At 35.3% G+C, this 26,408-nt stretch overlaps 1 protein-coding gene across 1 annotated transcript in view; it reads left to right on the forward strand.

The window, feature by feature from the left end:
- LOC150086642 (BAI1-associated protein 3-like) overlaps nucleotides 1-26,408 on the forward strand; it is a 478,827-nt gene that overhangs the window by 382,621 nt on the left and 69,798 nt on the right. Inside the window, exons 20-22 of the mRNA XM_090372214.1 lie at nucleotides 2,356-2,391; nucleotides 2,733-2,896; nucleotides 16,495-16,618. Coding sequence (XP_090228340.1) covers nucleotides 2,356-2,391; nucleotides 2,733-2,896; nucleotides 16,495-16,618 — 324 coding nt within the window. The remainder of the gene's footprint in view (nucleotides 1-2,355; nucleotides 2,392-2,732; nucleotides 2,897-16,494; nucleotides 16,619-26,408) is intronic.

Genomic DNA, 26,408 nt, shown 5'->3' on the forward strand with positions numbered 1-26,408 from the left:
GTCCAATATTGGTGGCTTAGCGTTATCTGAAGAACTTAGAATACTTCAAATTTATATTAAAGACAATATTACTCCATTTGAAGTTTTACAATATATTTTTAAAAATGGCTTTACAGATACTTTTCCAAATGTAGCAGTTGCATTAAGAATTTTTCTAACTTTACCAGTTTCGGTTGTCTCAGGTGAACTGAGGTTTCCAAAATTAAAATTATTTAAGATTGACAATGTCTCAACAACAACTCTCTAATTTGGCAATAATTTCAATAGAAAATGATCTTTTAGAACAAATAAACATAAATGAAATAATTAATAAATTTGCACATCTTAAAGCAAGAAAACATAAATTTGTATAATTTTTTTTAACATTATAATTTTCCTTTTATTTTATTATTGTGGATACGGTTAGTTGTGATTTAGAATTTAAAGTTTATTTCTAGAATTTCAGAATGATTTTGTTATTTTTATTAGTTGTTTCATTACATGTGAAATATGTTGTAATTCTTTGCTTTTTCAATAAATTAATAATTATTATTTATGCCTTATTTTATTTTTTAATCCAAATATTTTGGGGCGGCAAATTTGATTTTGCTTACTGGCGACACATAGGGTTGCAGTGGCCCTGCCCATTGCATGCTTCCATGTTAAAGCACATAGGCCATGATGCAACACATCTTGGCAGCTGAACTGTCTGACTCTTTCTCTCTCTACAAGGCCATGTGCATATTTGCAATATGCAAATGACTTCATGACTCATTTGCCCATCATCATGTTAGAGCTGTTTGTGGCATCATCATTGTGTTAAATAATAGAACAAAGAGTGAACATTAAACTTTGCTTCAAGTTGAGCAAAAGTGTAACTAAAAGCTGCAAATTGGTAAAGCAAGTATATGTAATGATGCTCTATTTCACTTGTGTGTTTTTCAATGGTTTGCAAGATTTGAGAATGGCCATAAAGATCTGGAAGATGACAAATGCAACAGTGCTTCAAATTGCAGGAATTATCAAAAAAAGTTCACGTATTGATTGAAACTGATCATCAAATGACTTTGAGTGGTGGAAGTACATTTCTGTGCAGATTACCATGGGGTTTTGACAAAGCAAAGAATTGTGAAGTTAATTCCCCACATTCCCCTGATAAATCAGGAGAATGGGGCATTAGCTCCATGATTAAGTGTAAGTGATGAATGTGGGAAGGGAGGATTAGCTCCCCCGATAGTCAAATCTACATGGAAAGAATGATGGTTTGACAGTGTAGAAGCCATTAAAAGATATGTGAGAAAAGAATTGGTGGCTGTCAGTGCATTTAAAAATATCTTAAACAGCTCTACAAGTGATCTCACAAACTTGTAGCTGCTCAGAGCAATTACTTTCATGAAAATTATTAAAAGCTTTTTCCATTTTAACATTGGCTCTCTTTAAATTGAATCAATCCTGGAACTTAATTGTCAAAGTTTGTAGATATTAACCAGTTCTTGGTTTAGGCTTAAATTTAGAACAGGTTATTACCATTCGTGATTATAAGAATTAGCATTTTGAATAAAATGCTAATTCTTATAATTTCTCATTGAAAAAAATTTCTTTTGAAATTCTCTTAGAATAAATATGAAATATTGTTTTGGCCATTGAAATTACATTAATTAATTTAGTTTAAAAATGGACCAATTTTTAAAATTGTTCATCAAATAAAGTTGAAAAACCTAAAATTAAAAATAAATATGTTTTTGCTTAATTAAGCACTGTTAAATACTTCTAAATTTAAGTGTAACCATTGCTTTTTTTTTTAAACTTAAGCAGTTTCCTAATGATATTTCAGATCACTGATACATGTAAATTAAAATGCCTGAAACTTATGCTAACAAATACTAGTTGAAGAATAATTTGTTAATTTTTATTATTATTTAGATTAAACAATATTTTAACTTTATATAAATAATTTCTGACTTTTCAAAATACAAAATGATGAGATTGATGATATTTCATATTTCATTCATCGACTTCAGTTCAAATTTGTAGTGTTATATTATTTTATTGATGTTGAAGGAATATTTAATTTTAATAATTTTATCATAAAAAGACATTTAAAATGTTTGAGTGACACGAAAATGTTTTATATTGCCAAATTGCAGAAATGTCTCTTAATTAAAATTATAGCAATTTAGGAGCATATTAATTCTATTCTATTTTTAAATTTTATTTTTAAAAGTATCTTTTAAAAATAAAATTGCTCTTTCTATATGACTGAAAAATTTAAACTCAAATATAGAAAGTTTAGTTCAAAACTAGAATATCTGATTGAAAGAATGAATCTGATCAGTAGTAATTAAATTATTTTTGTCTATTTTAACTGCTTCCTAGTTATCAGATGAAATATCAAGAAGGATGCAAATAGAGGTTTGTAAAAGAAATTCTGTTAACAAAACTGTCAGATTTAATTTTGCTCTTGCAATCCCCCAACAGTAGTTCTCCTATGTTGTGGTTTCTGACAGCCTCCTAGTTGTTGCCTTAGTTTTGTTCTTTGCTGAAGATGTGCATGCTGATTTGTAGAAACATCAGTAGTCAGTGTGTAGTGATTCTAAGTTGTGATATTAGCATGCATTGCTTGAATAGTTAATCTAAAGAAAATAGACTTAAAATTATTATAGTGTACATTGTGTTGTGTGTTTTGTGTTCACCATAAACAATTAAGGCTATGCTTTTCTCTTATCTTATTATATATTGTTTTGGGAATTCAGGTTGACATTAAGCTGGCTCCTGAAATTCAAGAAATCTGTAGTAGAGTTGGAAAATGTGCCAAAGAACATTCTGATAAAGATACTGTCAACATAGGAACAACAGTTTTTGAACTTTACATGGCTTTGCAAGAATTTGTGCGCTTTAAGGAAAACCTCCCTGAACCGTAGGTTCTTTAGATTATCTCCTAAACTAGTGATGATTAGCTCTTTTTTGCTTCCATTTTAATGTAATGCATTAAAATAGTTCTTAATATGGACTGTAAATCTGGAATCCTTAATCTATTGTTTGTTTGCCATTGTGCACTGCAGAGCTATTCAGTGATACTCTCTAATCTAAATCTCCAAGGTGTCTCATAAGTATGGAACCAAAAGTTACAAAATATGCTCAGCTTGTGCATTCACATGAACTTAACATTGCAAATGTTTTTGTCAGTCCAGGAGAACAGCATGAATTGTTTGTAATGTGATTTCACTGCATGTAGGAAAGTTTATTCTTCAAGATGCTTGATATTGCTTATTTAGGTACTCCTACCCATCTTTGAGATGGCCCCCCCCCATGGATAAAAGTCTGGAATGAGTAAAGTTAGGGGGATTATTTCATTGATTCTCCAACTTTCAATCAAGTGTTGAGGGGAATTTTTCATCCTTCTGATTGCACAGCTGAAGTGAGCAGATATGCTATCTTGCTTGAGCCATTCAGAATGCCTGATAAAGCTTCATTTAGCAAAATATCAAAATAGAAGAAGGGACCAATTGTTTGGTCCTTCTAGCTTTTTCAGCTAGAATTATTTTAGAATCAGAATGTGTGTGTGTGTGTGTGTGTGTGTGTGTGTGTGTGTGTGTGTGTGTGTGTGTGTGTGTGTGTGTGTGTGTGTGTGTGTGTGTGTGTGTGTGTGTGTGTGTGTGTGTGTGTGCTGATTAATCTCATCTAACACATAAAAATTAGTCTTATCACCGAGAAGCATGTTTTTTTTTCAAATCAGAATTTTTTATTGCCCCAAGTAAAATCCCATTACCTCAGTTTCCATAGATATGTAATGCAGAGATTTGTTTGAGATGATTGCAAAACTTCAAGCAACACTGTTGTTATTTCATCAGAAACTCTCCTTGAAAGACTACTACATTCTTTATCCAGCACTGATCCTGTCTCCTTGTATTTTGCCAGACAAGGAATTTGCACATACAAGAATGAGTAATTGGTGACTATTTTGAGTGATGTGCATTGAATATATTTGCAACTTATTGTTGACCACAACCCTCCATGCAGCAGAATTACTTTTACATGCTTTTCTTTATTCAATACTACCAATCAAAACAGCAACAAAAAAAAAAAAAAACATAAAAAAATATATAGCCTCTGGCTCCAGATTTATGAGACACCCTGTAGTGTATTGATGAACAGTATGACATTAATCCTTCATCAGTGAGGTGCAGTTACATTTGAAATTCACCTAATAGTGAATGTTTAGAACTGTAGAAACAAATAATATTCTCAAGGCTGTTGAGGATATTATTTGTTATCTATATATCTCAAAGTGAAAGTAAATAAAAGGCTAATTGAAACACAAGGGGAAAAGGCAAATGGCCTGCCCTGTCTTTTTCAAAGTAGTATAGTTTATATTTGTAAAATTATAATTCTTTATTAGTGTGTAAAGTATACTGATGAACAAAAGTTAGGATAGAGTTCAGTTTGCATACTACCCTTTGTAAATTGGCTTTTCAGTTCAATTTGAAATGGTGTACATCTATCAAGTAACTAATGCAAATACAAATGAGCACATCATTATAGACAGACATAAAGATAGAGATATGACATAGGGTTCAAGGACAAATTCATAAACCCTGTATCAGACTTTTTAAGCTAGACTAAGTCCTTCATTTCCTTTTAATGAATAATGCTCTCCTCACTCATAGTGCACAGCTGAAACTGAAGGACTTTTGTCATTCAGGGTGGTGACAGTATTTCTCAAATAGAGAGGCTCCTAAAATCTTCAGACCTGAATCCCATGAGAAAATATGGGATATTCTGGCAGATACAAATTTCAAGTTATCTCTCCCCAAAAAAACTTCTTGAACAATCTCATTGACAGTGTGAGAGCATGTTATATGTTGTTTGGCTATCAAGAGTAATCATGCTTTCTGTTAAGATCTAAAAACTCCTCTTGTACATACTAACTTATTCGTGAGCAAACCTGTATATTTCAGAAATGATATGCTTTACATTGTGGGGTGGGGGAGAAATAAAAAAATGTTATTAACTGCAATTCACAGAAAATTCTTGATTCTAGGGTGTGTAAAGTGGATGTTAGCAGAACATTAAAGACACACATTTATTTACAAGACATTTCCAACCTTTAATAGACATTATATACCACATTTACATAAAAAACCCCAATAATTACATACATGCATACCAATTTCCATGTATATGAACCATACTAGTACAATACACTGTCTCTCTCTCATCAACTATTCTCGATTTACATATTATTAACATCAGTTTGAATCAGTTGTATCTTACTAAATATGAATCCTCGATGATTACTCAGTCATTCTCTTACATTACCAATTTTTATCACTTACATCAGTAAAACTCATTTCAACTCTTATTACTCTTTTTGTATATTTGTTTCTAGCCTTTAACACATGAAATGTATTACAACTGTATTACCAAAATGTATTACAAATGTATTACCTCTTACCTCAATAATATTCACTATAAATCCCTCATTCTACCTTAGTTACCCTCTAGTTATCATCTTAGTCATCCCTCTTTACTCATGAGGTTTCTCTATTAATAAAATTTCTTTCTCTTTACACCTCATCTGGTATGTTATCTTGCGTTGGCACCTGGCCTAATTTAATGATATAGGTTAACATATCCTTACAATACTACCCCTATAAAACCCCTATAAATATAATTTCTTTACTAATTCCTTTATACTATTATTTTCCCTTTATTTACCCCTGTACCACACTTTTGTTATTTCATAATCATTTACCTTCATAACAAATTATCTTAACCTTAGTAACTAACTTGCCTAATACAACAAGAATGTTCCCTTTTTAAAAGGACTATCACTCAATTGCTTACAGAGCTAGGTTATGAGTCCTTGACTTCAGGATTTGAGAAAAAAACAGGAACAGACTTATGTTCTGGAATGGCCACTACTTCCAATTTCCTTGCGTTCAGGCTTCCTTCATGGTAGACAGGCTTTCTTCCATTTCTTGGGCATTCTGCTTTTCTTAGTGGTGGACAGGCTTTCTTCCATTTCTTGGGCACTCTGCTTTCCTTAGTGGTGGAGAGGCTTTCTTCCATTTCTTGGGCACTCTGCTTTCCTTAGTGGCAGACAGGCTTTCTTCCATTTCTTGGGCACACTGCCTTCCGATGCCAGACCAGGCTTTCTTTCTTTCTCTTCTTGGCTCACTTATCTGCACAACTGGCCATTATCACTGTCTTCCGATGCCGGACCAGGCTTTCTTTTTGCACATTTACCTTAACCTTAAACTTAACCACTGCCTAGCACTGCCTTCTGAAGCTGGACAAGGCTTTCTTTATCTCACTTTTTTTTTTCTTTTTCTTCTTCATCTTGCTACCACGAGATGTGAACTCTGACCACCAAAAAATCTACTTCTACTTCAACCCACAAACTCATGACTTTCTCCCCTTGACCACAGAGAAGTCAGATATAGAATTGATACTTTTGCTCAAAATACTTCCCCCGAACTTTACTCTTTCCTTCAAGTTTGGAACGCCTCCCTCAAGGACTCCAACCAATCCCCATACTGTTTCATTTTTTTCATTCCTTCCTATTTGCTAAAACAACTCACCCCAACTGTCTCCCTAGCGCACAAACCAACCGTTCTCTAGAAATTTCTTTTTTTTTTTTTTCACACGGCAGTATGACCTTTTTGTGTTTACTGGGACACCTCCAAAACACTCATTTTCGTGTTCACACCTCTGCTAAATATTTCCAACTTATCCAAAATTCAGTCACCTTGACACCATTTTCTTTTGATGCAAACACTGGACATTCATTGATTTCCTGTTTATTTTCTAACAGTGGCTTAGATTAAAAGAGATGCATCGTAATCTCGTTTCATGGTCCTATTGTTCTTGTCCTCAGCAACCCTTTCATGCCTGTTCTCAAACGGCATCCTTTTCTTAGTCATTGCGCTGTCTCTGTTTGTTCTCTTGTATTATTTAAATTACTTGTTTACCTTTTAGCCACTATTTTAATTCCCACACCTAAAACTGTCCATTACTAATTCCATTGTTCTTCCAACTTTAACCCTTTTTACATTCAACCTAAATATTCTATCTTAATACTTACTATCTTTAGCTTAATACTCTGGCATTAATGCTAATTCTCACTTTCCATCACCCTTCCTGGATTTATTTTAGCAAAACAAATATTTCTATTTTAATTTGTAAGATCTACATATTACAACATGCTTTACCTAAGTTCACATGTGTTACTATTGTTTCAAAACATAATATATTATTTGCATACCAGATTTCATTGACATGTATCAATTATTTTGCGTTATATTGCACTGCACTTTTGTGATTTATAGGTTAACTTTTGTCCACTAGTGTATATTACTTTTGTCCACTAGTGTATATTACTTAGCCCTTGCCTGGTTTTTTAAATGTAATACTGACCAACTCGGCTACTAGTCAAGTATATAGTGCATCAACTCTGTAAAAAGATGACACAGAGTGCCAACAGAGTGACAATGCAACATACTGCCAGTACTGCTATAATAACATATTTTTTACTTCAGGGAACTTTCTCGAGCATTACATTATAAGCTTTAAATTTAAAAAAATAGAAAATAAAAAACTCTATTAATAATATTCATATATATTACTGACAATAATAATTCAGATAATTGTTTAATAGGTGAATTATCAATTACTTTTATTGTTTTATGACAGATAGATAGTTTCTTCTGAGACTTAATTTAGACAGTTATTTAAATATGATCATGTTAAACTTTTCTATAACTTCCTAAAGCAGTACATTTTGCATTTTAATTCCAACTCCACTGTGATGCAGCTCTCATTGCTTGCTTAAAACCATAACTAACAGGTTCTGTTAGTTATGGTTATTGTGAGTAATATGCTCAATTTCTGACTTCCCACAACTGAAAAATGAATGCACGACAAATTTTCAATATCACACAAAAAAATATTAAACCCATCATAAAAATTATTTTTCAAGTTTATATGATGCACAGTTTGAATAATAATAACCAGTGGTGTGCTGGTAAATTTTTAACAACCAGCTCAATATAAAAAAAACAAGGCCAAGAATATGTGTGTATATATTTATTGTAAGTTTTACTAATTTACAATAATTGGGAATACAAAAAATTTCAAACAGTAATAAAATATTCATTTTTTTATTATAATTTCTATATTTCCAATTGATTCTCACAAAATGTTTTCATTGACTTTTGCCGAGTCCTTGTATCCGTAGCCAATCTGTAGTTGTGATTCAACCACGATTTGACAAATTGAGTTGTATCCCAATCTGTTAACTCTTTTCCGAATAAATTTATAGTCATTAAATCCGATATTATTATTAGCCATATGGTGCAAGAAAGCCTGAGGCTTATGCTGTAACAGCAAAATTCCCCTAAGAAAGAGAGAGAGAAGTAGAAAGGAATCACCAAGAAAGAGAAGAATGATGATATCCAGCTCAGGATCCTGGGTGTGCCAAGCCCGTACTCACCAGTGTGAGCCCCTGGGGTAATATGTGACAATATCACAACAATTCTAGAAACATGAAATCTTTTACAGACGTTGAGCATGGGAATGTCATTGCCTTAAGAAGAAGTGGCCCGGACAAAATTAAGCAGTTGTTTGTTGGAAATAATATTCCTGTAAATTGCTAGCTGAGATTAGCATTAGCATTAGCATTAGTAGAGGCATTCGATGCAAGAAAGCAAGCTTATGCAGCATCAGCCAAAAAAAAAAAAAAAATCCACTTCACCCCTCTGTTCGTTCAAAATACCTGTCCAGCTGAGCCTTAAACTTATTTAGGCTATCAACCTCCACCACAAGGGATGGAAGTCTGTTCCACCAACCAACCACCCGCTGGCTAAAGGCAAACTTCCGCACGTCTATCCTACATCTGTCTTTCCTCAATTTGAATTTATGCCCTCTCAGGTGATTTTTCTGAGCTAGAGGAAGAATCCCATCAGCACTGAGCATGCTTAAACCATTCAAGGCTTTATACACCTCTATCAGATCACCTCGCTGGTGCCTAGTCTCCAGACACTGTAATTTGCAAAACTTAAGCCTTTCTTCGTAAGAGCACCCCTTTGTTCCATTCACTAATCTTGTTGCCCTTCTCTGTACTCGTTCCAGCAGCTCTACATCCTTCTTGAAATGAGGCCTCCAGACCTGTATACAGTACTCTAGGTGTGGCCTGACCATCGCCTTATACAATGGAATAATCACCTCCTTATCCCTGCTGGAAAAATTCCTGTATATCATTGACAATACTCCATGAGCTACTCTTGCAGCCCGTCTGCACTGCTCAGAGATCTTCATATCTGCCTGCACAACCACCCCCAAGTCCCTTTCATTCTCTACCACTGTCGGTGTAGTACCACAGAGTTGATACGTTGCTCTGGGGTTGCTGTTTCCCATGTGTAGTACTTTACATTTGTCAATGTTAAACTTCATTTGCCACCTCTCAGCCCATCTGCTCAACCTTTCCAGATCCTGTTGCAGCAGCATAGTGTCAGTAGTGTCCTTGACAACCCTGCCAACCTTTGTATCGTCTGCAAACTTGGACATTAAGCTTGATATACCATCATCAATATCATTTATAAATACAGAAAACAATAATGGACCCAACACTGAACCCTGAGGGACTCCACTAATAACATTAGTCCACGATGAGCAGTGTCCATTGATTACCACTCTCTGTCTTCTCCCCCTCAACCACCCCTTTATCCATAGCAGCAATTTGCCTCCAATGTCACACTGCTCCAATTTGTGTAGCAGTCTTCCATGTGCAACAGTATCAAAAGCCTTTCTAAGATCCAAGTATATAATATCAAAGTTATTCCCTGCATCCAGTTCTTTTGTGACTGCATCATAGTATCCAATCAAGTTGGTCAGGCAAGACTTCCCCTTAACAAAACCATGCTGTGTCTGAGCTATAACTGAAGTCTTGTCTAAATGATCCTGCAGTGCTTCTTTAACCAGTGCCTCCATTAATTTTCCTGGAACAGAAGTTAAGCTCACAGGTCTATAATTACTTGTGTCAGCCTTTGATCCTCCTTTGTGAATTGGGGTCACATTTGCACATTTCCAGTCTATGGGTACCTCCCCTGAGTCCAAGGAAGCTCTCATAATTATGGCTAAGGGTTTGCTTACTTCCTTTGCTGCCTCCTTTAATATAACTGGATAGATCCCATCCACCCCGGGTGCCTTTCTTGTGTTTATCTTCAACAGTTTCTCCTCCACTTTACTCCCAGTTATTTCAAGATTCTGTAGCTTACTGCTAGAGTTGAATACACCTCTGGCATTCCCCTTGCTGAATAACTCCTCATGTTCCTACACAGGCTTCTGCATAGGAAAAGGGGTGGGGAAAAGGAAGCACAAAGGGTGCCAAAATAAGCATGCCCCAACTGGATTTTCCATGTCACCATATACAAGCTTATCGCCCAAGTGCCACTAGCCATTGTAGATTGAAGTGCATGCCACTGTACAGTTTACAACCATTATTGGTTTAACAGCTAGCTCACAAAATTTTTGAAAATTTAACAATCATGTGAGCTGGTGCAAGCCTGCTCCAGCACATCACTGATAATAACTATCAGTTTTTTATGAGCAACTAATGAAAGACATACATCATCATCATCAAGAACTTGGTCCGGCTTAGGTTTTTTAAGACCTGTTCCGACAGTTCTGTTGTAGCTCTTGGAGGTGGTCTTGATCTTGCCATCGTTGTCTTGGTCGACCAACATCTCTCTTGCCTGTAGGTTTGTAGTTAAAGGCTAATTTTGGGATCCGGTCTGGGTTCATTCTTTCTATGTGTCTGATCCATTTTTCCTGATACTGTTTTATGTCATTTACTATGTTATCTACTTTTAATTTCTCGCGGATATCTAAATTTCTTTTAAAGTCTTGTAAAGCCTAATAATGGTCTTAAAAATTTCATTTGTGCTGCTTCTAGTTTGTGTGCATATTTCTTATTTATGATCCAAGTCTCACAGCTGTAGAAGAGGGCTGGTTTTGAAGTGATGTTGTGCAGTCGTAATTTTGTTTCAGTGGTCTCCGTAGCCGAGTGGTCAGGAGCGGGAGTGCAGTAGCACACGCTCTTTGAGTAGACCGGGGTTCAAGCCCTTGACTGCTGAATATGGTCGATCTGCCAACCCGCACTGGACCAGCGTGGCAGATTATGGTCCATTTCCCTCAATGTGAATTGTTGAGGAGGCTTCCATCCTGCAGTGGGTTGATAATGGCTGCACTTTACTTTTTTGTCATTTGTTTTCCGAAGTGGCGTTTAATCGTTCCATTCATTTTATTATATTTTTGTAGTTTAGTGTGGATTACTATTCCTGTTTCCCAATCTTTGGATATCTGTTGCTTATGCCATATGATGTTAAATGATTTTAGTAGTGCGTTTTTTAGTAAGGTGCCCCCATATTTAAATAGTTCTACATTCAAATTGTCTATGCCTGGGCTTTTTCGGTTTTTTGATTTTTGTAATATTAATTCTAGTTCTTCCATTGTTATATTTTCTTCATCTTTGGTTATCACAGATTCATCTTCCAAAGACATACATCATGAAGTTTAATTTACTTTGTAAAACACATAAATTTATTATATGGCACAGTTTCCTGTGGTCATATGTAATTTACAATAACTGAAGCAATAGTACTCAATGAATCACAGAACTTTAGAAGAATTTCTAGGTTACTATTTTGTTAATTTTTATTTTTGGTAAAATTTTCAGAAAGTGTCAAATTTCTGTGATTTGAAGATTTTTGAATAGCATATTTATGAGGTTTATTTGTTGTATTTATAAAATTTATCTTTTAATTTTTCATTATGAATTATAGTTTTGGTTTTCTGGCTTAAGCTACATTAAATTTGCATGAAGCCATGTTTCACACTAGTTATCTGTCCTCTGAACAGGAAAATATAGCTTAAAAAAATTTCTGTGAAATTGTGCACACCATACTATCAACCAACTTTTTTTCCCAGAAAAATAAATGTATTTACCATAATGTAGTACAAAGCAGCATATATGTCAGTATGCATTGCTGTTATTCTAAGGTACAGAGTGTCATGCACATCACCTTGAGGCTCTATCATTTCTGTTCATTATCTCTGTCATGTCTGTTTTGTATAAGCCATTTTACTACAAAAATAAGTTATTCATAAGAGCCACAGGTAGAGGTGAAGGTGAAGGTTTGCACTGCTTCTACTGCTTCTTCAGCAGCCAAGAAAGAAAGGTGCCGAAAATTTCAAGTGCCACTGTGGATCATCATGGAACAAGTAAGTGCATGGTCTGTGTTAGGGTAACTAAGAGTAAGAAGAAGTGCATGGATAAATGTACACTAATGCTAGGAGCATTGTAAATAAATTTGATGATTTTGAAAAGTATTGAGGAAGTCATCAAATGCAGACACTTGTAGGCATATTGGAAACTGGTGTCACTCAGACATAAGGGATGTAAAGTTTGAACATGGAAATTACAGTGTACAGAAAGGACAGACAGGACAGGAGGCAGGGGTATGGTTTATGCTGTTAGTTAAGAAGCATATTAAATGTATGTTAGTGCATCCAGTTGATACGTGTGTCCAGTGCAATGTCGAGTCAGTTTGGTGTGATATAAGCACTGGGAAAACAAAAATCAGAGTAGGAGGGTGTTATAGGAATAATGACTGTGATGAGTAAAACAAACAGCTATATAGAGAAATAGAATAGGCCAGTAAATCAGAATTTCTTTCAATAGAGGCTTTTAACTTTCCAGATATTGACTAAAACTTGTGGGTTAGTCAATCACACACACTAGTAACACTTTTATGGATTTGTTGGATAACTGTTTTTTACAGCAGCACAGGAGGAAGGAATATTCTTGATCTGATTATCAGAAGCAATTCTTCATGCATTAAGCTATGCTGGTAAAAGACCCACTGGGTGGCAGTGATCACAGTGCACTGACGTCAGTGCCGGATTAAGGTAAGGGCTAGCAGGGCACCTTTCTTTAAGAGGTGGCAAAAACTGAAGAACAATGAAGCAAAAAATATATACCTTTAGTAAAGGGTGCCGAAAAATCTTTCTGCATGGGGCACAGAAATACCTTGGTCCTTCACTGACTGATGTTGGATTCACTTAAAGATGTAACTAATATCAAGGGTAAAGGGAAGGGGTTTTGCTTTCGTAAGGATGACTTCAGTTTTTAAAATTCTATACAGTGGGACCGTCTGATGATGTTACCAACAGCAAATTCTAAATGGAAAGCATTCTGGGAAGTAATCATAGAAGCTACGAGACTTTTCCTACTAAGAAATACTGTTCAAGGCTTAGACCTAAGTGGATGTCAGGTGAACTGATGATACTTGTGGCAGAGCAAAAAAAATGCATGGAATATCATATAAAGTGTCAGGTGGTACAGAAGCTTATGGTTATTATAAACTAGTCTACAATCAAGTCACAAAGGAGGTTAGACAAGCTAAGGCAGATTACGAGACATCTCTAGCAAAGAGTGCAAAGAAAAGCAACAAAGACTTCTTTCATTATATTAACAGTAGAAAGGAGTTGAATTATATTGGTCCACTTGATATGAATAGTCTTACTGTTGATGACCCTGCTCAAGTTGCTAAAAAACTTGAGAATAGGTATTTTGCATCTAATATTCACCCATGAGGAGTTCTTTAGGGAAGGGGATGCCAGAAGTTTATCAAACTCGAATGGGGAGGTAAATGATTTTGTGATAACTGGGTGGAAGGAGGAAGAGAAATTGTTGAAGCTATACATAAAAACCGGTTGACTACTGAGTGCCGGGCACTCAGGATGAAGGGTCCGTAGTCACGAATGGTCGTTAGTGTAGTCTCTCAAATACAAAGCTTTATGGTAATTGAAACAAGTTTCTAGTACCCTGGCTTGGCCTAAAACTGAGGAACTAACGAAAACGTTGTCTATTTGAGTCTTTCCAGTTGTTGTGAATGACAAGGGTGGGAGAAGTGACTCCGACTTCTTCCTGGAGAAGTGATTAAAGTCTTGGGGGAAAAGTGACTGGCAGGTGAGGGCCATGCAAGACTCCATGCAGGCACTTCCTCACCACCACCGACGCCTCAACACTGGCTCTCTGAGTACCTCCTTGCCGGGACAACTCCAACTTTGAAAATTGTTAAAAAATACTTCTCGTTGCAAAATTTATAAATGACCTTTATAGAATTATTAACTATTTAGCAACCCTTTTGTCACCAAAAGGAGAGTTACTTAGTACAAAGAAACGCACTATTAAAGTGCAATAAAAAATTTATTTTTTAATTTTAACACAAAAAGTGTTAGATTTCAGTCGGAATAGTTTTCCCTTGATAAGCATCGAATAACACATAGCTAATGTGATTTTAAAATTTTTAGTTCCATTAGCGATGGAAATAAAGGGGGGAAAAACACAAAAATTACTCACATTTTCCTGTCTTGCACTGCCAATTTTATTTAAAAAAATATTTTAAAATTATATTTTCGACCTACTTGTTGAGTTCTTTCCAATGGTGTATAATAAGCTGTAGGTTGTTGACAACATTTGCCCCCTCCCCCATTTCTCAGACAAATTTTTGTCAACAACGATCAATATGGCATTATGTTGGCCCATATGATGTACAAACCCATGCAAAATTTCAAGGTTGAGTGGTTCCAGAGATAGAATGCTGTGACAGACAAGACGGACGGACAAACAGACAACCGAATGACTGGAGATCTCCCCTGAATCCAAGGGAAGATCTCCAACCTATGCAGATCTCCCTTTGGATTCAGGGGCGCCTCTGTAGCCAGGTGAGCAGGAGCAGCAATGCGTAGCATACGCTTCTTGATTAGACCGGGGTTCGAGCCCATCACCACCAAATACGGAGGATGCGGAAAGGTCAGGGAATGACCACCGCATATCTCCGGAGCAATATGGCCTTAGTTGCTAATGCTCCTAAAAACCAAATAACAAACAAACTTGGATTCAGGGGAGATCTGCATAGGCTGGAGATGTGTGAATGTATCTCCAATTCACAGAGTGGGATCAAAGAGTGACATGAGTAATTTCAGACCTGTTAGCTTAACGTCTCTTCCAGGGGAAAATAATGGAGTCGTCAGTTAAAGAAGTAATGCAGAACCATCTAGACAGGAATGCAGTTATACTGCAGTCACAGCATGGATTTGTTTAGGGGCAATCTTGTCTGACCAATCTGATTAGATACTATGATGCAGTAACAGAGGAACTAGATGCAAGAAATAATTTTGATATTGTATACTTGGATTTCATAAAAGTTTTGTGATACTGTTGCACCTAAAAGACTTCTATATGAATTTGAGCAGTGTGGTATTAAGGGCAAATTACTGGATCTGAATCCTTCATAAATAAACTATGAATAAAGGGATGGTTGAGTGAGAGAAGATAGAGAGTTGTAATCAATAGACATTGCTCTTCTTGGACTAATGTTATTAGTGGAGTCCCCAAGGGTTTGGTGTTGAGCTCATTGTTGTTTTCTATATTTATCAATGATATTGATGAAGTTATATCAAGCTTTATATCAAAGTTTGCAAATGATACAAAATAACAGCAATCAAGGTAAGCTACTGCAACAAGATCTAGAAAAATTAGGCAGATGGGTTGAGAAATGGCAGCTGAAATTCATCATTGAAAATTCAAGGTACTGCATATGGGCAGCAGTATTTCCAAATTAACATACCAGCTGTGTGGTACTACACTCAGGTTAGTGGAAAATGAAAAAGACCTGGGAGTAATCATGTAGTCAGATATGAAGTTCTCTGTTGCACCTAAAAGATGAGTAGACAGGTTGCCATGACAGCCCATGTGGTTTTGTGAATGATATACAGGAACTTTGCTAGCAGGGATAAGGAGGTGATTGTACAAGTAATGATTAGGTTGTACCTTGAGTACTGCATATAGGTCTGGAGGCCTCTTTTTAGGAAGGATGTAGATTTGCTGGAACAGGTGCAGAGAAGGGCAACAAGGGTAGTAAAGGTAATGAAATGATGGTTTACCAAGAAAAGCTTCAGTTCTGCAAATTGCAACATCTGTAAGCTAGGAACTTTCAAGGTGATCTAATTGAGGTGTTGAAGGCTTTGAATGTATTGAGCAAGCTCAATGCTGATGGAATTCTTCCTCTTGCTCAGCCTACACTCACAAGGGAGCATAAATTCAAATTGAGGATGTTTGCAGGATAGATGTGCAAAGGTTTGTCTTCAGCCAACGGGTTGTTAATTGTTGGGGATAGTTTGAATAAATTCAAAGAAGAACTAGACAAATTATTAGAGGGGATGGGTATGTGATCTGAGAAGGTGTTTTTTTGCTAATGCTTTATAAGCTTTCTTTCTTGCATCATATGCCACTACTAATGCAATATAAAAATTTGTTCTTTGTGAAAAAAAAATACCATTGAAAGGATGATTATGAAATTCTAATTTCATGTTTATTATACATATATTTAAAAAATGTGTAAATAGTATTGAAAGTGCCATAGCAAATGAAATGTTCTGCTTCTCCAGGGAAAGAGAAAATCTAATGATAGCTAACTTCCATTTGTGGTTTTCTGATGCTGTTCACCAATGGTTTACCGTTGCTAAAGTGAAGGCTAGACAGAGGATACAGAAAGCTGTTGAATTAGACAAAGTATGTGGAAAGTGCTTTGATTAATTTTCTTTTTTGTTAGTCTGAACATGAATATTATATGTAATGTTATGGCATTTAAATATTTGATACACTTGTAAAATAGTTATGACTTATTATAACTAGTACTATAACTTTTACCTATTATATATATACAAGGTGTTTCAAAAATGATGGTCAATAATTTAAAGATGAAAAAATACAAACTAAAATAAGCAAAAAAGACATTCAACAAGAAACCTTGCTGATATTGTGACTCGTGAATTGCATTAGGATTTTCATCGGATCAAACGTGACAGTTATGAAAGTTAAAAATACTATCACGGGTAAACCCAGCTTCATCAGTGAACAAAATGTTGTTTAAAAATTGGGGATTCAGGACACACTGTTGTTGCATCCACTGGCAGAAATTCACTCTGGGAGGGTAGTCAGTATTGCTGAGACCTTGTACACGCTGGATATGGTAGGGGTACAGTAATTGGTGATGTAAAATTCGCCATGCACTGCTATGACTCAGTACACACTCTTGCAGAGCAACCCTCCTTGTCAAAATTCCTGGATTTTGTTCTGTTCTTTCTAATACCCTTTTCTCAACATCAGGTGTTATGCTTCTGGGCCTACCTTCTCGTACTCCATGTGCAAAGTGCCCATGTTCTCTAAGGCGTTGATGTACCCTGATGAATGTGCACCTGTTGGGCTGCCTTTGGTGGGGAAATGCTTCTTGGTACAAACGTGCAGCCTGGAGTGCACTGCTGTTGGCTTTACCATACATGAAGTGCATGTCTGCATACTCTTTGCTGCTGTAACCTCTTTCCATGTTGACTATCCTTTGACAAGTACTAGTATGCCTGCTACGTCTCAGAGCATTGAGAAGGAGAAAGGAATAGAATGACCATTAACTAAACAAACAAGTCAGTGGTGGATCTCAACTCTGTCCAGTTCACCTTGTCAATGGTGGATCCTAACTAGAAATGTGCAATATCTCTAAAACAATTCACTTAAGGACCCATGTTTACTAGGCTTTTTTTGCATATTGTAATCTGTACAGTTCACCATTAAATTATTGACCATCACTTTTGAAACACCCTGTATATGTGTGTTAAAATAGTTTTATGGTTTTTTTATAGTCTGAAATAACTTAAAATGACAAAGACCTGAGTAGTGAATACCTTGAATCATGTAATAATAATGAACTGGTAGCATCTGTGATGTATTTCTGAAAAATGGGTTGAGCTGTGTGCAGTGCTGTGGAAGCCATCGATGATGGATGACTCTTTCTTGTGTATTTAACCCCCATCAGGAAACAAAACTGATTTTTGTAACACAAGTGGGCATGTGACAATAGCAGCTCTCCTCATATGACGTTGTCTTCCATGCAAAAATTAATAATATGTGATATGTTCAGGTTGCATCTTACAATAATGGGAATATCTGAATTCTTAATAAATAACTGCCATCTGAATCTCTTAACAAAATATGTGAATCCTTAACAAATAAACTAATAATTAATAATATCAGACCAGTTCTGCGAGAGGATGAGTTTGGAAAATAAAATGCTTGAAGATTAGTGTTTTGTTTTACAAAGCTGAATTACCTAATATTAATAAAATTCACAAAGCCGAATTACTTAATAAAATAGGAAACACTTTTCTACATATAGTAGGTTCATTTATTAGAACAAAAGCATAGAATTTTAGAAAAAGCAAATTCTAAACTAATTCCACATACTAAGCTAAAACAAATGCTAAACAAATTCCATATACTAAGCTAATTGACTTCCATAAACTAAGCTAAATCAGAATTATTTGTTGAATTCCATGCTTGGGACAAAGGTTGATCTACAAAAAAATAACAAAATAAAATAATATGCTATCATGAATTGAATTTTTAACTAGAAAATGGCACATGCATCATAATGGTTATTAGATAATAAGTATTATGTTACTGTAATGTCAAGATTCTAATTTTGAAGTTTTTAAATTTCAATTAGAATCTTGATGTTCTGAGATGCTATTTGTTATGTAATAATCCGTTATCATAAATATATCCTTTCCTAGTTAAAAATTCAATCACATTAGCATATTACTCATCATGTAAATATAATTATTTTGTTTCGGCATTTTTCATTTAGGTTGCTCTTCAGCCCAAGAAAATAAATTAACAAAGAATTCCAAAATGGCCAATTAACTTATTGTTTGGAATTGGGTTTAGGGTTTGCTTTTTGTAAAATTTGTGAAAAAGTGTCTCCTACTTTAATAATATTAATAATATAACATTTATGTCCCTGTCTAAGTGCAGTTGAATTTGATTATAATGGGCATGGATATAACAAAATCTCAGCTTAGTAGACAAATAAAGAAGTTTTCTGGAACAGTTTTTGTCCTCCCTAACAGTATAAGTGGTTTTGTCACTTATCACTTGGTTGGAGAAATCTGTGTTACATATCCTGCAGATGATTAGTAGAATTCTTAAATTCTTCTTCATTTAGGGCTAAAGTTAGCAGATCTCAGGCAAAAAAAGTAGGTTTCCCTTTCCCAATGAGTTATTTCTGATTTTTTTTAGTCATCCACACAATGTGTAAATCAGCCCAAAATACATGCTTGTTCAGGCATAATATGGCTTGAGATGGTAATGTACATCAAACTAATAACTGTGACAGCAACTTATTCAAATAGTAAAATTTCATGCTTGCAACACATTTGGTAAATTTGCATCCTTAACAGAAATAACAAGCAAAAGTGAAAAGACTTCTAAGTTATTTGGGGAAGGAAAATTGTTAATTCTGATATCTCAAAATCCTTGGTATCATTATTAGTAAACAAGTGTAACATTTTCTCATGGCTGGAATCTAAGCTTTCTGTGGTCATAAAGGGATCTGGGAATCCTGGACTGATATTCTGATATAGAATTTAGCTTTCTTTATTAGCATTTTTGTTTGATATTGTGATTTTAGAAAGTCAGGCTTGCAGGGAAAAGTTTTATTTATTTTTTTACTTACTTTGGAGGTATGACATATACCTCTGCTGTCCTGGAAATTGTCAATTATATGCACCTATGGAAAAATTTTATTGCTATCAGGAGCAGTAAAACTCCTGATGGCAATAAAATTTGTGTTGTAATATGATTGCATGATCTAGGTTACTTTTCATCATGACTGATAGCTATTGTCATTTAAATTATATTGTATATCATATAATTTTGATTCCCTTTTCCCCAGCTTAATGCTTATAGCATGATTTCTGTAATTACTTCAGCAAATTTGTTGTTTGTGAGTTGATCAATCACAACATAAACTATAAGCTTGCAATTGAGAATGGCAAGCAGAGCATAGCAGATTTTTAATAACAGCCAAAGGGGATATCCTGAATTTAGGAATGGAAATTACAAGTGGGCTTCTGAAATTCTATATATGATTCATTTTTATTCTTACATGTGAGGCAACCTTTTAGGCCATTTGGTCAATTTTTGTAATGAGAATCTCACAGTCAAGAAAAGCATTCACAACAAAGTTGTCAAAGCAATTACTAGCAAAACTTCATATGCTGTATACAGTTGAAAATCTACTTACGCGATAGTTTGATTATCAGCAGACTATCTAGTCTTATCGTAGTGTGAATTTGATTTCAGGAAATACTCTGTTTCAGGAAGCTACAGCAAAGTACCCCCTGGGTACATATACATGGAAATTATATTTGCAGCAATAAAAAAGTTATTTAATGATTGCAACAAATAATAGATTTAATGAGCATTTTTCATTTGATCCTTTATATTTCATTATATAAGCTTGATTGCATAACGAATTACTTGTAAAAAACTTTGATTATTGAGTTCACTAAAAATCTTAAAATATCATCTAACTATTCCATACTATTGCTTGTTGTATGTGAAGTAAAATAAAATTGGAAAATTATGTATCATGTTTGAATTTACTTTCAGTTTTTTTCTAAATAATGAGAACATATATGATTACAACTCATAATCTAAAATTAAAATGGTAATGATGGAATCCAATCAAGTGTGGCAAATAACAATATATACATTAATATTCTGACAAACAAAGATACCATTAGAACCAAGCCTAATGTATGGAAATAAAAACATATATTTGCTAAATAAGAAGTCAAATTGAATGGGAAACCTAGAGAACAAACCTGGTAGTTGAGTTTGCATCTGAGTTTTTGCTATCTAAGTTGACTTCTTCTTCAGAAATATTCATCCTTTTTCATTGTTCAGCAATTTCATCCTTTTAGGATTAAACATATATATTTTAGGATTAGTTTTAATTGGGTATTCTTGTTTGTTAAATGCATTATAAAGTCTTTGTAGATCTCAGTTATTGAAGCATTTAGCTCAAGTAATTCAGAGCAAATCTATTTTTATTGAAATCGGATGTAAAAGTTTTATAGTTTTATTTATAAAATTATCATTGTTAGATAATTTTAATACTAAAAGGATGACTGTTTTTTAAAAATTAGGTTTAAAAAATTAATTAGGTTTCAGTTATGATTTTTCTGGAAAGCTTGAATATTAACAAGACCATTGTAGATTGCTTTACCAAATATGATCATTATTTTTTAAAATTTTGTAACAATTTGTTTGAAATTAAGCTAACAATGTGAAATTATTGTTTAATTTTTACTTGCTTTCAAACAAATGAATGGACATCTTGACAGAAGGTGAGAGAGTAATGATTTTTTTCAAGAATTGCTTATTTAGAATAACCTTTATCACTTAATTTAAGTGATAATAATGATAGCTTTTTGATAATGTTTGCTTACTGGATTTCTGTTTGAGATATGCTATATGTGATAAGAGTTTATAATTTATTAACCCTTTCAGAAGCAGATGTGTTGATCTACAGATTTCATATGGTACTCTGGGGAGTATATATGCTAATCTACAGTTTGGATGCCATTTCAAGAATTAGATCCAGAAGTTGATGAAATTAAGTGATAAATGTAGAGTTAAAAGTAATAGATGTTAAAAGTTAAAGTAGTACTAGACACACACAGTCTCATAGCATTTCATATGTTCAAAACAGTTAACGAGGATCTAGTATTCAAGGATCCCTGTTCAATGCTTCCTTTAAACAATCCACTGGTTCATCGTCCTCTATCTGTTTGCTTTTGTTGCACAATTCCTACAAAACTCCTACTGTCCTTTACAGTATAAACCATATTACCCACAAGCAGGGAAGCAATTTTTACCACAAACCTCAACAACTTATACATGAGTGATCCAATAAAGGATGCATTCAGTTGTAACATTACACCTGCTTTATGCATTTTTGGTTATCCATGAAAACAAGGAAGCTGGAAACCGATAGCATGCAGTAACCAATACATGTCATCATCATTAGGCAGGCTGTTTGCTGGCAACTGTCTAGATAAATAGAAACATTTCTAGTGCCACAATGAGATCTATTATAGAAGTCGCATTGCCACTGCAGAAGCCTTGTCATGTACTTGTATGAGCACATAACATATGTTGCAGTCAGAATGTATAATACTCTGATGAAGAAAGCCCTGGCTTTTTAGAATATTTTATCGTATTTTAATTTATTTGTTTTATCACTTTTATGTAATTTTCTTCTAAATATACAATTATATTATAATACTGGTTTAATTTTATAAAGGAATTTTTTATTTTATGATTCTTTTAGTGAACTTTTTTAGTGAATGATAGGTGGAACAGGACCAGGGTATGTCTGCCAGGGGAAAAGGTTGATGACGTTGTAGAGCGGATATCATCTTTTAAGGGCACAAAAGGTGATATAGTTGTACACGTTGGCACTAATGATATTAAGAGTAGGAGACCGGTGGAATTACTTAACAAGTACAGGTCACTGTTGAAAAAAGCCATGAATTAGGGTTGAATTTGAAAGTGTCTGCAATTCTGCCCAGACACGATAGGAGGGAGTATATGATGAGAGGCCTGTCGATCAATTCGGCCCTGGAAAGATTGTGCAAGGCTCAAGGGGTAGAATTTTTTTCAGCCTGGTCTGTACTTGTTAACAGGAGAGATTGCTTCTACAGGGATGGGATACACTTAAATAGAAAGGGTGCAAGAATGTTTGCTGATGCTATCGAGGCAGTGTTAGTTGGGTCGGAAAACTGCTAGATTGGGGGGATACAAGGACTAATAGATTAACAGTAGCCACTGGCAGAGGTGAAAGTGATTCTTGCACTGCTTCTATTGGAATGAGCAGCAGCTTGGAAAATAAGATGCAGGATATTTCAGAGACTGCTGGGAGTCATTGGGGTACAAGTAAACACATGGGTTGTGTTAGGGTAGCTAAGAAAAAGAACAGGTACATGTATACTTGCGTGTACACCAATGCTAGGAGTTTGGTAAATAAATTTGATGAATTTGAGGTATTGCTCAAAGCATCAAAGGCAGATATTGTTGGGATATCAGAGATGTGGTGTCACACAGATAAGTAATGCAGAACTGGAATTTGGGGAGTACAATGTCTACAGAAAGGATAGACAGGATAGGAAGGGAGGAGGGGTTATGCTATTAGTTAAGAAACACATAAAATCCAAGGAAGTGAAGCCAGTCGACATCGCTGGACAGTGCAGTGTCGAGTCAGTTTGGTGTGACATAAGCATTGGGAGATCAAAATTGAGAGTAGGAGTGTGCTATAGGCCTAATGACTCTGATGAGTATAATAAGAAACTGTACAGGGAAATAGTAGGCCAGTAAATCAGAGAGGCTTATAATGGGGGATTTTAATTTCCCAGATATTGACTGGAATTTGTGGGTTGGCCACTCACACACTAGCAAGACTTTTGTGGATTTATTGGATGATTGTTTTCTAAATCAGCATGTTCAGGAGGCAACTAGAGGGAGCAATACTCTTGATTTGATTATCAGTAGTGATTCTTCATGCATTAAGAATCTGCAGATACAGGAACCACGAGGTGGCAGTGATCACAGTGTGCTGAAGTGGGATTTACTCAAGGAGATAACTACCATCAGGGGTAAAGGGGAGGGTTATTGCTTTCGTAAAGGGGACTACGATGGTCTGAGACAGTATTTAAATTCTATACAGTGGGACCAACTGATGATGTTACCAGCAACAAACTCAAAATGGGAAGCATTCAAAGAACTTATCTTGGAAGCTACTAGGCTTTACATACCAACTAAGAAATATTGTTCAAGGTTCAGGCCTAAATGGATGTCAGATGAACTAATGAGACTTATGGCAGAGAAGAAAAATGCATGGGATACATGAATTAATGGGTGACATGGAAGCCTATGATAGATATAAGCTGGTCTGTAACTAAGTCACAAGGGAGATTAGGCAGGCAAAGGCAGATAATGAGAAATCCTTGGCAAAGGATGCAAAGAAAAATAGAAAAGAGTTATTTACCTATGTAAACTGTAGAAGGAAAGGGATAAATCAGATTGCTCCACTGGATATATTGATGGTTCAAATGTTGATGATCCTGCTCAGGTGGCTGACAAACTAAATGAGTATTTTGCATCTACATTCACACATGAGGAGTTATTCAGCGAGGGGAATGCCAGAGGTGTATTCAACTCTGGCAGTAAGCTAGATAATCTTGTAATAACGGAGAGTAAAGTGGAGGAGAAATTGTTGAAGATAAACACAAGAAAGGCACCTGGGGTGGATGGTATCTATCCAGTTATATTAAAGGAGGCAGCAAAGGAAGTAAGCAAACCCTTAGCCATAATTGTGAGAACTTCCTTGGACTCAGGGGAGGTACCCATAGGCTGGAGATGTGCAAATGTGACCCCAATTCACAAAGGAGGATCAAAGGCTGACACAAGTAATTATAGACCTGTGAGTTTAACTTCTGTTGCAGGAAAATTAATGGAAGCACTGGTTAAAGTAGCACTGCAGGATCATCTAGACAAGACTTCAGTTTAGCTCGGACACAGCATGGTTTTGTTAAGGGGAAGTCTTGCCTGACCAATCTGATTAGATACTATGATGCAGTCACAAAAGAACTGGATGCAGGGAATAACTTTGATATTATATACTTGGATCTTAGAAAGGCTTTTGATACTGTTGCACATGGAAGACTGCTGCACAAATTGGAGCAGTGTGGCATTGGAGGCAAATTGCTGCTATGGAGGTGCCTCCGTAGCCAGGTGGGCAGGAGCAGTAGTGCGTAGCACATGCTTCTTGATTAGACCGGGGTTCGAGCCCTTCACCACCAGATGCGGAGGATGCGGAAAGGTCAAGGGAATGACCACTGCTTATTTCCAGAGCAATATGGCCTTAGTTGCTAATGCTCCTAAAAATGAAATAACAAACAAACAACTGCTATGGATAAAGGGATGGTTGAGGGGGAGAAGACAGAGAGTGGTAATCAATGGACACTACCAAATGATCTACATCCTTCCTAAAATGAGACTTACAAACCTGTATGCTGCACTGAACATGTGGCCTAACGATTGCCTTATATAATGGGGTTATTATTTCTTTGGCCCTGCTGGCAAAATTCCTGCATTAATTGACATAACTTCCTTTTAGACTGTATAGTTATCCGTATTTTTTTTTTTATTCTCGGCTACTTTGAGTTTGGTACTACCTAATTGATATGTTATTCAGAGATTACTGCTGCCTTGATACAGTACCTTGCATTTATCAATGTTTAACTTCAATTCTCAATTTACAGCCCACTTGCCTCATTTATATAGGTCTTATTGGAGTATCATTCTCTGATTACTCTCATTAACTAGTCTACCCACCTTTGAATCATCAGCAAATGTAGATTTAAACTTGATATGCTTTTGTTAATATCCTTAATAAATACTGAAAAGGGGCCACCATTCAAACCCTGAGGAACTCCACTCCTAACATTAGTCAATGAAGATTATTGGCCAATAATTGCCGCTCTTTGTCTCCCGTCACTTAGCCATCCCTTTATCCATAGCAGCAACTTGCTCCCAATGTCACACCATTCCAATTTGTACCATAGTCATTCATCGAAACTGAATCAAAAGCTTTACTGAAATCTAAGTATATGATATCAAAATTACTTTTTTGTATTGAGCTCCTTTGTGGTACCTCATAGTGTATCAGAGAAGTCAGTGGGTCAGAGAAGATCTCCCCTTAATAAATTCATGTTGTGATTTCTGTATAACTACATTCCTCTCAAGATGATTCTGCATTACCTCTTTAACTACTGTCTCCATTATTTTCTCTTTAACAGAAGTCAAGCTTACTCACTTTACCCTTAGATTCCCCTTTGTGAATAGGAGATGTTTTAGAACATCCCCTTAAATTCAAGGATGCTCTCTTAATTATGACTAAAAATTATGCTCTTTATCTTCTTTTAATGAAAATGAATAGATTCCATCAGCCCCAGAAGCTTTATTTACTATTAGCTTCAACAGTTTCTCTTCCAGCTTTCTTTCAGTTATCATAAAATCATTTAGTTCCTATTTAGAATAAGATATATTTCAGATATCCCCATCCATAAAAATTGACAGTAATAATTATTGTGCTCACTCTGATAACAACCATGCAGCAATTAACCTGTCTTGCTTTAATGAAGCCTCAGCTAGTTAATATTGGGAAAAATGCTTTAGTCTACTTGCATAAGTTCAGTAGTACACAGAAATTTATAATAATCTGATCTGATCTTCATCAGTTTTCTTATACATAAGGATGATTGGTATTATCCTATCATAGCACAGATTTGAAAATGAGATTATTTCAAGCAAGTAGGCAGAAAAAAAAATTGTAATGGATTCAGTATTAGTTTTCTGGTAAGTGTTGAAGTCAATGGTATATTGGTAGCCACCAATCCGATGC

This window comes from Mastigoproctus giganteus, chromosome 4 (assembly GCF_048544385.1).
Source record: "Mastigoproctus giganteus isolate SK-2022 chromosome 4, ASM4854438v1, whole genome shotgun sequence".
Lineage (NCBI taxonomy): Eukaryota > Metazoa > Arthropoda > Arachnida > Uropygi > Thelyphonidae > Mastigoproctus > Mastigoproctus giganteus.